The 12815-nt window shown below is 40.4% G+C and overlaps 1 protein-coding gene across 1 annotated transcript; it reads left to right on the forward strand.

The window, feature by feature from the left end:
* Window positions 1–788: 788 nt before the first annotated feature.
* On the forward strand, window positions 789–10934 carry PDIK1L (PDLIM1 interacting kinase 1 like). The gene is made up of 3 exons (XM_074976254.1): window positions 789–834; window positions 3830–4131; window positions 7342–10934. Exons 2-3 carry the CDS (start codon window positions 3847–3849, stop codon window positions 8080–8082), a joined length of 1026 nt encoding a protein of 341 aa, XP_074832355.1. The 5' UTR covers window positions 789–834; window positions 3830–3846; the 3' UTR covers window positions 8083–10934.
* Window positions 10935–12815: the final 1881 nt, after the last annotated feature.

The raw sequence follows: 12815 nt of genomic DNA on the forward strand, positions 1-12815 counted from the left end.
GCAGAAGATAAAAAATGAGAAATGCCTAAAAATTCAACAGGAAAATCAGCGTCTATGAGTGACAGACACGGTAGGTGTTTGCACAGGGGACTACAGCAAGCAGGGGGCAGCAGCATCCCTTTGGTGAAGTGGGTCGGGGGAATGCATGGGTGCAACCTATGCCATTCAAACCATTATTATTGAACAGCTACCGGACTGCAGGCTGGGTTTGCAACTGCTGATAATCTATGTAAGGAGACTGCTGGGTTTTCCCACATACCCCCCCCCCCCCCCGTCTCAGCTGCGCGAAGTGCTGCGTTCTCCGCCTCAATCCTATACAATCTGCATCCGTGGCGCATCCTCCCCTCTCCCCTTACCTTGTCAGCTGCACGAACGCCATGCCCACCCCTCACAAACCAACCTCCCCCATGTCAGTTGTCTTAAGTGGTGCATCCTCGTCTCCCCTAGTCCCTGGGCCTCTCTGGGAGCGGCACCAATGGTGCATCCTCTTCCCTCCCCCCTCCCCCCTCCGCACCGCGCACCCGGCGTCCCGATGCCTGGAACAAGAAGCACGAGCAGCCCACGGGGCAGACAGAGGCTCAATCTCCCCGGGAAAGCCCCGCCCCGCGCGCATCCCGCCCCAGCCAATGGGAAGCGGCGGCGCGCGCCACAAAGAAGGAGCCTGGGCTCGCCTGCCGCTTCAGCCAATAGGGAAGCGGCAAGGGCGGTGCGCGCGCGCGAGTCAAGCCCTGGCAGCAGCGGGGGCGCGCGCGGAGGGGGGTGTGTCAGCGCTCAAAGTGGGGGGAAGGGAACCCTATAATGGCGGCCGGGAGGAGAGCGCGCGGCGGTGCTGAGGTAACGTAGCGGCGGCTGGCTGCCTGGGGCGGAGCGGCCACGGGCGGGCGCCGACCCGGCTGGAGGGCTGCAGCGGGGCCTGAGGGGAGGGGCTCCTGACAGGCGGCCGGGGCAACGCGGCCTCCCTCTGTCAGGGGAGCCGGAGTCCCCCGCTGTCAAGATGGGGGAGGGGACTGTGGGGGGCGGGGCTAGGAGGCGAGGGGCTGAGCGAAGCTGGTGGGGTTGGGTTAAGGGGTGGAGGAGGGGCTGAAGGCAATGGGGGATGGGCTGAGGGGAGTTGGGGGGATGCACTAAGGGGGTGGGGGCTGAGACTCAGAAGGGAAGCGGGGGAGCTTTGTGGTGAAACCTCACCTGCTTTCTAGGGAGTGAACATAGCTGGTGCCTTACCTGAGGTGAAGGCCTGGAGGGGAAGGGGGATATCTTCCTACTGCTTCTCCCCTGCCGTGGGGGTGTTGGGTCAGCTCTGCTTTTACAGGAGGTGTCCAGGGAGGACTGGAGAGGTGGGCTGGGAGCTCTCTCTTTGGAAGGGAGGGAGTTGTGCAGCACAGAGAGGTAGTTTTTCCTAGTACTTGAATTAAATATTGACAAAACACATGGGCTCAAAACACCTGAGTAAAAATCATTTTGACCTGTCAGGCAGTCAACATGCTTGTCCTTTAGGTATCTGAAGTGCTCTTGTCATCCACAGAGTCTTCCTGGAGAACCTGGGTAGAAAGAGTGTGTGAAATTTGATATTATAAAACATGGGGTGGGGGAGCCTTGTACAAAAAAAAAATCCAACAGTCTTTTTCCAGGCCCTACTCCCAAGGACCAAAAACATGGAACATGTGCAGTTAGGTTTTCCTCTGTGTGTCAGCTTTAACCATGAGTTTCCTCGAACCTCACCAGTGATGGTTACCATGCCTTTAGAAATCTGACAAAGTTGGCTCAAGCCCTTGAAAGTTTATACCCAAGTAAATGGGTTAGTCTTTAAGGTGCCACAGGATTCCTTGGTGCTCTTGCTGAAGTAACAGAGAGGTTAGTCTGTATTCTAACAAAACAAACCAGCAGTCATGTAGCACTTTAAAGACTAACAAAGTAATTTATTAGGTGATGAGCTTTAGTGAGGCAGACCTATTTCAAATCTGAGGGTCTCCCCCACGAAAGCTCATCACCTAATATTATATTTTTGGTCTTTAAAGTGCTATGTGGCTGCTGGTTTGTTTTGCTGAAGTAGACTAGTATGACCATCCTACTAAAACTTGTCACCTATTTAGAGGTTGTCTTTTGGGGTGTAAGGTTTTGTTACATTAGATTACTACATAGTCCATTGAGATATTTGGGAATGTTTTGTTGCCTTGTGCCAGGAGGGTCTTGCTGAATCTGGAAATGGCCTTTTTTTTTTTTAAAAAGCAGTGGGGGGCAGTTGTGAGAACAGGTGGTGGCCTGGATGTTTTTTTGAGGAATGACATGCCTCTGGTACAACATATAGTAAACATGGTTTCTAAAAAGACAAATTATGTTTCCTGCTCAGTTTGAGCCATGATGACCATGTCTGGGAAATATGTAGCTTTCACAGTTATGTTATTTTATTAAATAGTAAAGAGAGGGAGCTGTGCTACTTGACTGCTTTTTTGTTTTGATATTTTATTAAACTTCTTAAAGCAGAATTTTATGCCATTTTTGTGTGTTCTAGTTAATTTACCTTAGCATTTAGTCTGCACTGTTCTCCATATGCTTATATCACAATGTTATAGGAGCAGGCTGAATAAATGTACTATCTGAAGCTCACATTGTAATGGCATTTCTATGGAGAATGTATAGATTTGCATGTAAACACATTCAAAATTGTAAAAACTCACATGAATGATGATGTTGCTAAATCTCTATTTGTTCTGACGATGTCACAAGACTCATTATATCTGTAGTTGCTTTTTTGTTGCGGAGTTTACAGATTCTTGACAGTTGCCTGATGATAGCAGGTTGCTTCAGTGAAGTAATCCTGAATGCATGCTTTACTGTGGAACATACACTTACATGTGCCACTAACTTTTAAAATAATTCTAATTCTAATAATCTAATTTACTCTTTTGCTTTAGTCCATTTATTTTCTTTTTTCCAAATCATGTCACTTGGCCAGTGATGATGGTCCTGTCAAAGTTTATTTTCTGTCTATAATAGTAGCATTAGTGCAATGATGGTGTATTTTTCTGGTTTTTGCAAAGAAGATCTTGAGTATAGTCCCATGATTTCTTTTCTTAAATGTATAGGCATACTAGTTTTTAGTCCAGCTTCCTTTCTTTCTTAATGAAAGTAGAATTTTGAGTGTAAACAATGTAGAATGTCTATTTAAAATATCTTGCCCTGTTTAAACTGTCTGTACTAAGCTGTTTGTATTTAATTTTTAAAAGTTAAAATACTTTTCAAAGTATTCCTTTTACCTCAGTACTAGAAAATAATTTCTTAGTTAAAATACAACAGAAAACATGTATTACCCGTGCTGTCCACAACTTGTCACTTAATGCAGTTTGAAATAGCATATAACAGCGCCTAAGTACAGGCTTCAGCCAGGACTCTTACTGAAAAAATGGGAAAGAAACCACAGTACTTCACTGCTAGTGTATATAGGGTTAAAATAAAAGGTGTTGAGATTAGGCAGTCAAGAGTGAGATGTGACAGTTCTAGCCTTACTAATACAAGTGAAAGCTAGAGATGTTGCATGTCTGAACTGTGATGATTTTATGATGTGTGCCTAACGTGATAGTCCTAGTCAATGCCTATTATGTGAAAAATCCTTGTAGGCATTAGTCATGGCTTTACTAAACAAGTGTCACGCTTCTTCATATTGGTAACGTCTGAATGCAGCAGCTCATTGCAATCTGCTTTATATCTGAATGAAAATCCTGATGAGTAGAAGCACAATGTTTAGCCCAGATGATACTTCTCCAACTAATGGAGAGGAAATTCAGGTCAGTTATTATTTATAGGATTTTTAGTCTGTGTTGTTTTTCCCCAGAACCCTTGGCCTTGAAGATGGTGAGTAGCCAGCCAAAGTACGATCTAATACGGGAGGTTGGTCGTGGTAGTTACGGTGTAGTATATGAAGCAGTTGTCAGGAAGACCTCTGCACGGGTTGCAGTGAAAAAAATTCGGTGCCATGCTCCAGAGAATGTGGAACTAGCGCTACGTGAGTTCTGGGCACTTAGCAGCATCAAGAGCCAGCACCCAAATGTTATCCATCTGGAGGAGTGCATCTTACAGAAAGATGGTATGGTGCAGAAGATGTCACATGGTTCCAGTTCTTCCCTTTATTTACAGGTATGTGAAGCTGGGAAAGGGATGGAAATAACTTATGGATATCTGTAACTGGACAAGAAGAAGGGTGGGTGGGGAGAGATTTGGCTAGCTCTTTATGTATAGTAAAAATTATGCCAAGAGTTCTCTAGATGTTTGACTACAATGTGTTTACTAAACACGTTCCCCTAGATTTTCCAGTTTATAGCCATGGAACTCCAGCAAACTTAATGAAAGTCACGCAGGTAAAATCATATAGCTGTGCCAATTTAAGGGTGTGAAAAATACTCTGGTGCGTGTTCTGAGTAAAAGCTGTACAGTGGCTCCAATCATGAATGGATATCTGCTAATTTATTAAGCAATTTACAACTTGTAAGTTCTGTCTTAATAAACTAGCAAATGTCCATTCATGATTAGAGCCACCTGCTCTTGGAAGAGGAAGTAACCATCTTTACTCAGGTTTCAGAGGTAGCCATGTTAGTCTGTTTCAGCAAAATCAACAAAGGGTCCAATGGCACCTCAAAGACTAACAATCAGCTCTGTTGACAGAAAGTGGCCAGACCATATAGTTGCTCTCTCAACAAAATGGCCAACCTGAATCACAGCAGACAGGGCTGCCTGGCATCCCGGAAGCCCTGTCTGTCAACAGAAGGCCCCCGGCCCCTGCATGCCCAGACAGTCTTTCTGTGTACAGATCTTGGTCAGCAGAGGTGTTATGCCTTGTGGGGAGCGGGATAAGACTGTCAACAGAAGTCTTGCATTCTGTCAATTTCCCAAGGCATTCTGTCGACAGTAATCTGGATGCTTGGGGGTTTTGTTGGTGACAACATGCCAGTTTTGTTGACAAAACCCTCTAGTGTAGACCTAGACTGTGTGATTAGCACATCCTTTGAATACCTATCAAATGTTTACTTGCTTTATGCATGCTATCACACTAAAGATCAGTTGCTTCTAAAAATCAAAGTCCATCTAGAACTTATCTTTGTAATCTGACACTCATTCCTGTTGTTTTTTGCATCCAGTGCAGGTCCTTTCCGTTAAATATTTATCACTCAGTATTTAGGCCCTGTTGTGCTATACAGATGTAGTAAGCCACTCACAATTTAACAGCCCCTTTTGTTGTCCTTGAGTCATTCATTGGACAATGTTAGACTTGACTAATGAGGAAAAATAGTGAAAGTGCTATACCAGTGTTCTTGACATTGAATTAGGTGAAGTAAAGAAACTTTCTATTTTGGATTGTTGAAATAAAGATTATTTATAGCAGGGGTCAGCAGCCTTTCCGAGGAGTGCTGAAATTTTACCTTTTGACCTCTATGTACAGTCCAAGTGCTGGTGATACTTTTTAAAGTCACTAATAGTCCTACTTACAACAGCTTAATTAATAAATTAAGATGCAGAACTTCTTTGTTTATATGGTGACTGGTAGCATGCTTGTCTTCTGGTAATCCACAGTCTGCATGTCTTTGAGCAAGCTGCAGGCTGTGTGGGGAAGGAAGGGCAGGGCTGAGTTCCTGCCTTGCATGCCAATGAAAATCTGCATGCATGCCACTCTTGGCATGCATGCTGAGGATTGCTGAGACCCCTGATTTATAGGATAATGCTTAAATGATAGAGGATGGGGTTCAAGTTTAATACATTTCTACGTTATTACTTGTACTGTTGCACCTACAGGCTTCAACCAAGTCTAAGCTCTTTTGTGCTAGGTCCAAACTCAGCAAAGAAAGATTACAAATATAGAATTATCTATTGTAACTAGACTTCCAAAGAGACTTGGATAGCTTGACAATGACATTTGTTATATGTATAATACAAATACCTGCTGTGATAGGAGTGATCAGATCTCATGTCTTGTCCCCCACCCAAAAAACAGAATACAGTAGAGTCTCACAGTTCGCAAAATTAACGTTTGTGAATTCAAGTATTCATGAACACCGGCAGCTGTTGCTTCTCCCAGGCACCCCCTTATTCACAAAAAAATCAACATTCGTGAGGGTTCAAAACACAGAACCCTTGCGAATGTTGAGACCCTACTGTGCTGTAGAATTGACAAGATACCGTATGCAACTAATGAAAGGGGGATGCCTTCTTGTGAAGCATCTAGGGACAAATATTTAGCTTGTATAAACTGAAACCAATGAAATTATCACAGTTTAAACTACTTGAGGATCTATCGTTTAGTGTTGTGCTACTGACAGAGGCAGAATGTTGAACTTTGTGCACAAATGGCCTGTACCAAGGTGCTAAATAGCGTAAAGACTTTGCAAGGCTCTTGGCATTTAAAAAAGAGTACTGCTATGACATATTACTTTAAAAAAAAAAAAAAAACTAGCGCCACAGTGCACTAGTTTTGCTTTCCATGAGGTGGGGGTAGAACAGGAATATGTAGTTTGACCATTATTTGTATTCCTTGCTCAATCTGATTCTTGCAGCCTTATGAGCACAGCTATATTAATAAGGTGTTCAGCCACAATGTGCAAAGTATTCCCAGAAGGCTGTACTAGCAGCTGCTTTGATGTTTCTGAAAACTTTCAAAGTATCCTTAGTCCACTATGTGGTGTTTATTAACTCAAATGGTTTAAAATACTTAGCTTCTAGAATGTGTGCAAAAGCTACCTACCTCATTTGCTGAAGAAGCAAATGAACAGTTGTGTAACTAGGACTAACAAAGCTGATTAGTTTTCATGTAAAGCTGCAACTGGAAATTTCACTCAAATATATTCTATGCATGTATGAAAATAGCTAGTTAATACAAGATTAATTTAAAATTACTTCAACAGATGAGAAAACCGTTTTTCTTTTGCTGTTTATGCATATTGTTTTTCTGGGTTAATGGTATGTTAGAATTTTATTCATGGAGGTGTAATGAAAAATAAACTTCTGAGTTCCATTACGTAATGTTTCATCAGCAGAGAGCTAACAACTCCTTGGCGTGGTACTAATGCTGCTGCTGAAGCACTGTATTTTCACAAAAATTGTTAGAGTGGGTGAATGTAGCTTTGCTGTGGTTGGGGCACTGTCCAGCTGAAACACGTGAGAAGGTGATGGCCACTTAAGTATCTTTCAAAATACTGTCATTTGCCAATAGCTCTAGATTTTAAACTGACATTTAAACTGTGTTCCTCTGGTAGAGAATCAGTAGGCTTGTTTAATATGTTGGCATTTAAAAAAATAATTAAATTCTCTCACACACTGTTCCTATCTCTTTATTGAAATCTCTCTTCTTTGTTATAGCTTGTAGAGACCTCATTAAAAGGAGAGATAGCCTTTGATCCCCGAAGCGCTTATTATCTTTGGTTTGTGATGGATTTCTGTGATGGAGGAGATATGAATGAGTACCTGCTGTCCCGAAAGCCCAGTCGCAAGACCAACACCAGTTTCATGCTTCAACTCAGTAGTGCCCTGGCTTTCCTTCACAAAAATCAGATTATTCATCGTGATCTCAAACCTGACAACATTCTGATCTCACAAAACAGAATGGATGCCAGTGACTTGGAACCCACTCTGAAAGTAGCTGATTTTGGGTTAAGTAAGGTATGTTCAGCATCAGGACAGAACCCTGAAGAACCTGTCAATGTAAATAAATGTTTCCTTTCAACAGCATGCGGAACTGACTTCTACATGGCGCCTGAAGTCTGGGAAGGACATTACACTGCAAAAGCAGACATTTTTGCATTGGGGATAATAATTTGGGCAATGTTAGAAAGGATCACCTTCATAGACACTGAGACTAAGAAAGAACTTTTGGGGAGCTATGTGAAACAAGGCACAGAGATTGTGCCAGTTGGGGAGGCACTTCTGGAAAACCCCAAAATGGAACTTCTCATCCCTGTGAAGAAAAAATCAATGAATGCCCATATGAAGCAGCTGATTAAGGAGATGCTGGCTGCCAACCCACAAGACCGTCCTGATGCTTTTGAACTAGAACTCAGATTAGTCAAAATTGCTTTTAAAGACAGCAACTGGGACACGTGACCTTGAATATTCCTAAACCTCTCAATAGAGCTGCTACTTTTTTTTTGTTTTGTTTTGTTTTTTAAACAAAGGTGCAGCTTTTGTGGCAGCAAAATACAAACAAAAGCTTGAACTGAGAACTTAGGGCTTTACTTTTTACAAACTGAATTTCTTTTGATTTGCATAAAGTAAACTTGAATTGGCCATTTTTTTACAAATATGTATGTTACATGGGTGTTATACTCAAGTGTGGATGTAAGACCATTTATATAAATTGGCCAAGAAAGCTCATGAGTTGAGACATTCTTGCTTTCCAGAAATACGTTGTGGAGTATTGCAGACATTCCAGTTTCCTATCACAGTATTAGGAACTCCCATGAAAGAGGGTTGCATGCTGGTAATGCAAATCCTTGTGCTTTGTAAAGTAAATCTGTGTATATATTTATGTATATGTGAATGACTGAGCATGTGTGTTTGCATTCCATACAGAGAGAATTCTGCTTTTGTTTAAATTATTTGGCGTGAATCTGGATGATTGGGATTGGTGAGAAGAATGAATGAAACGTATTCTGCCCTCCCAAATGAATTGGTTTTTTTTTTTACATTTTTATTTTTATATACTATAAATTTAAACAAAGATTTAAAACTTAACTTCATAGACAAAAATGCAATGCAAAGGGATCAGAAGATTCAAAGGTGCTGAGATGTTTCTTAGCTCAGCGCTTACCACCTCATAATGTTGTAATTGGACTCCCTCAACTACAGATTTATGCAATCATGTGCTAACTTGTTGGTTAGGTTATTAATTATTCAATTTCACTTTATTTAGGTAACCAAATACTCTAACATGTTAGGCTACAGTTTCATAATAACATGCCTGCACTTGTTCATCTCTAATCCAGTAGCAAGAAGAGTACTTTCAGGATCATTATTTTATGAACTTGGGTTATGAAAATGTAAATAGTTAGAGGAGTCCAACAGACAAAATATACTTTGACTCTCTTCCAAAAGAAAAAAGATAAACACAATTTTTCCTTGCCCTTCCTTTTTGTTACCCATATCTATTAGTTACTTGCTCTTTCTGTAGTGTTATGGTAATAAAGGGATGATTGTGTTAAAAGTTGAGCACCTCCATTTTCAGATGTGGGAGGGAACTCATAAAAGTCAATGTGTGAATTACCTATCATACCAGCAATTGAACCTTTCATGGAAAAGTTTAACCAATCCTTGAATTGTTTTGCTACATATTTAGAGGTAATGTTTTTTTGTTCCTTTTTTAATTGATTTTATTTTTAATCCTGGATGGTAAATTTAAAAGCTTTGAACTAGTACGAGGCTTTTTACCTGTCTCCACAAAATCTGATTCATATGTTAATGGAGAATTTTCACAAAGAGTGCATTCTAGGGTAGACTAAATCATATCTGCACTTGTCATGCAGCTCAGATACATAAGCTTACTTGCTTACCCCTTAAATTCCTCATTATTAGAGGGAGGAGACTTGAGGCTAAATTTACTCATCCAAATATCATGTCTAGTGGGTAACATTATAAAGTTGCATTGGGCTTTTAAACAACTTTTTCACAAAACCAGGTTCATGAAACTTTTGAAAAATGCTTCTTGGGTGGGTTTAAACATTCCTTTGAGTGCTTGCAATCCAAATATTGTACCCTAATACTGCTGTGTGAACATGGCAAAGTGAAACTGACCAGTCTGTTTACTGTCTCTGTGAAGAAAACTATCAGTTATTGCAAGTGAAAAATACAATTTGTCCCTCCTAAAACAATAAGGGAAGAGACCATGAAGCAGGGTTATTGGTCACTTAACTGAATTTATAAGAGCCGACTCCATTCTGTGCTCACAGAGTAGTGGGTTAGCAGGCAACAAGGAACCCTGGATTTTATTTTTTACTTGTTTTGTCATCCTTGGCCAATTACTTAACTTCATTGTCTCTCAAATGAGTGTATTTCCATGTCTCAAAGATGTGTTTTATGGCTTACTGTTTCTAAAATATCTGGAAATTTCTGAAGATGCAACACATTTCCGGAAAAGGTGTACTGTTGTGTGGTGATAACGCATTGGGCCAAAACCTTAGCTAGGATAAATTGGCATAAATTCAAGGGTGCTTTGCTGATTTATACCAACTGGAAATAGCCCCCTGGTCATCTTGAGCAGGCTTACAGTGATGTCACTGTCTTTCTTGCATGTATTAGTAACATTCCAACACTGAAAAGTTGATGATGCTTTTTTGGGGGTTTATGTAAGAAAAAAGATCATCGTGCCCTGCTAGAACTACAGACTCCAGAACACTTTAAAATGTTTGCATACCAAAGCAGGAGTACTACTCTGTTCACTAATGTGTACCCTAAAATGTTAGTCTGTTTTGGAATAATATTTAGCATTTACCTTCTTTGTGAATCACTTAATTGTCTCTGAAGAGTTTTTCAAGGGATAAAAGTTGAGAAATCAACTTAAAGCATGAGTTAATAGATCATACACTTGAACTGTTGATTTCACAAAGTTTCTTTGCACTGATTGCCACTTTAAAGGCTTGGGGTACCTATAAGATCCCCACATGGTGCTTAGCCTTGTGGTGGGGAAGCTGAGTGTTTTATTGGTTAACACTGAATGATAGTTCTTGAGGTCTGTGGTTTTTGTGTGACTTTTTTTTTGTCTGTGTTATTTTGGATCTCTGTCGTGAAACCTTTGATAAATTGAACTATTGTAACAGCTACAAAATAATTCACCAGCATGACACAAAGGTCAAGATATTCATCAGCACTTCAGAAAGAAAAAAACTTTCTAATCTTTCTTTAAAATTGTAAAATATATTTTATGAAGAATTTATAAAGGGAGAAAATTATTGTGTAATTTATTAAGTTCATGACTGTTTTGAAATAAAATATGAATTTAAATTAAACCTTTGGAGACTTTCTAGAGATTTTTCTTCCTGGTCAGTGTCATTGGGTCATATCTTTAACTATTAGCTAAGCTACAGACTTCTTTGCCAGTTCAGTCACTTGAGTGCCAGAAACGGACTATTTAATGGTATCAGTTTCTTAGTATATAAAATTTTCTTAAATAAATTAGTGCTTATGTGATGTGCTAGATTGTCTTTGAGGCCCTGAAGTCTCTTCTCTATTTAGTATTGACACATAATATCAATGTTTATTTTAAACCATTTAAGATTCTGTGGTCTTACTGGTCACAGCTGTGCAAAACGATGGAGGGCTCAAATAATGGATCTTGAGATTTGTGTTTCCACAGGTACAAAGCTTTAACTTTTTTTTTTTTTTCAAATTGTCACTGTCAAAGTGTGCAAAGTAAAGTGCTTTAAAACTCTAGTCACATCTTAAGCAACATTTCTTATCTTTACCTATGGATAATGTTTCATTATTGAAGGTAACAATTTTTTCATGGGCTTGTGTATGTATGGTGAAATGATTGTCTACTGAGATGTACTGATTAAAAATGCAATCCTTCCAAACCATCTCCATTCATGGAGGAATAGCAGCAATAGTAACAATACACATTTCATTTTGGTTCCCTTCAATGTGCCATAAATCTGACAGCAAGGATTGATGAGACATAAAAATCAAGAGCCACTTTTCTTACCTGTAGAGAGGGGTCATGTGTGTTCAGTTCTGGCACTCTGGTGAATCTGTTTATGAAAATCTAAGTTAGGATGGTCTTATGCATATTTTTTTAACCACTAAGAAGTGGTCTGAAATCCCCCAAAATATTCTTGCCACTCAATGCCTTCAAGGCACAGTATAATCATTGCCACCCTGGGCTGTCTTTGGAGTCTCTGGTAACAAGTGTGTCTGTCAGTCTTTTATTAGGCTTTTGAGCTTGTCCCAGCAAACTCTCTTGACAGAGATGGCTCATTCCTTTTGGGTTGCTGACATCTATCCCATTAGAACAGTGGCTCTCAAACTGGAGGTTCATGACCTGTCAGGCTGGTAAGATTATTACAGGGGGTTAAGCTCCTCTTCATCTCAGCTTTTGTAAGTGTTAAATATGAAAGGGGCTATCACCACAAAAACTTGAGACCCTCTGTGTAAAAATGACCATTGTACTGTTAACTTAGTCACATACACACCAGGGTGGGGAGAGGGCTCATCCAAGGGGGATGCTGCACTGAAATAGTCAGGATTCAGCCAGGAAGACACTACTCACTGTTCTGAGCATGTGCGCAAAGGGTCACTAGCCTAGCAATGACTTCTTATAATATGAACCTCAGCGCAGAGGATTGGAGGAAAGCATTGAAGAAAGCTGCTAACTGGCATGTCTCCTTTCTCAAGTATAAAGTGTGTGCACAATGTCCAGATAGAACCTTATTTCTTAAACTAGCCTGGTTTTAAGTGGGGAGGCTTTATTTCTGGGTCCAAATCAGAAGGCAACATAGGTTGCTTAGACAGATCCTGGAGCCTGTTAGATGTAATTGCTTGTTTGTTTGTTTTTCCCGAAAAGGGTTTGAAATGAAACTGACTTCATAGCACACTGTGATCATTAGTTAGGGCTTCTAGACATGACAGTAATGCTAATAATTATGCAAAATCTTAGTAGTGATGAGTGAACATACCATATAAAACACTCCATGATTAACTTTAAAAAATTAAAGAAAAACTAAAATTAAATTCACTCCCCTTCCACACGCACTGTACATTGACTGTTTGTTAGTACAAAGTCCATCTTTGAGCTTGTGCAGTCTGTGTAATGAACATGGGAGACTTGACTTTTGAACTGTTTTTTT

Source organism: Carettochelys insculpta, chromosome 24 (assembly GCF_033958435.1).
Source record: "Carettochelys insculpta isolate YL-2023 chromosome 24, ASM3395843v1, whole genome shotgun sequence".
Classification (NCBI taxonomy): Eukaryota; Metazoa; Chordata; order Testudines; family Carettochelyidae; genus Carettochelys; species Carettochelys insculpta.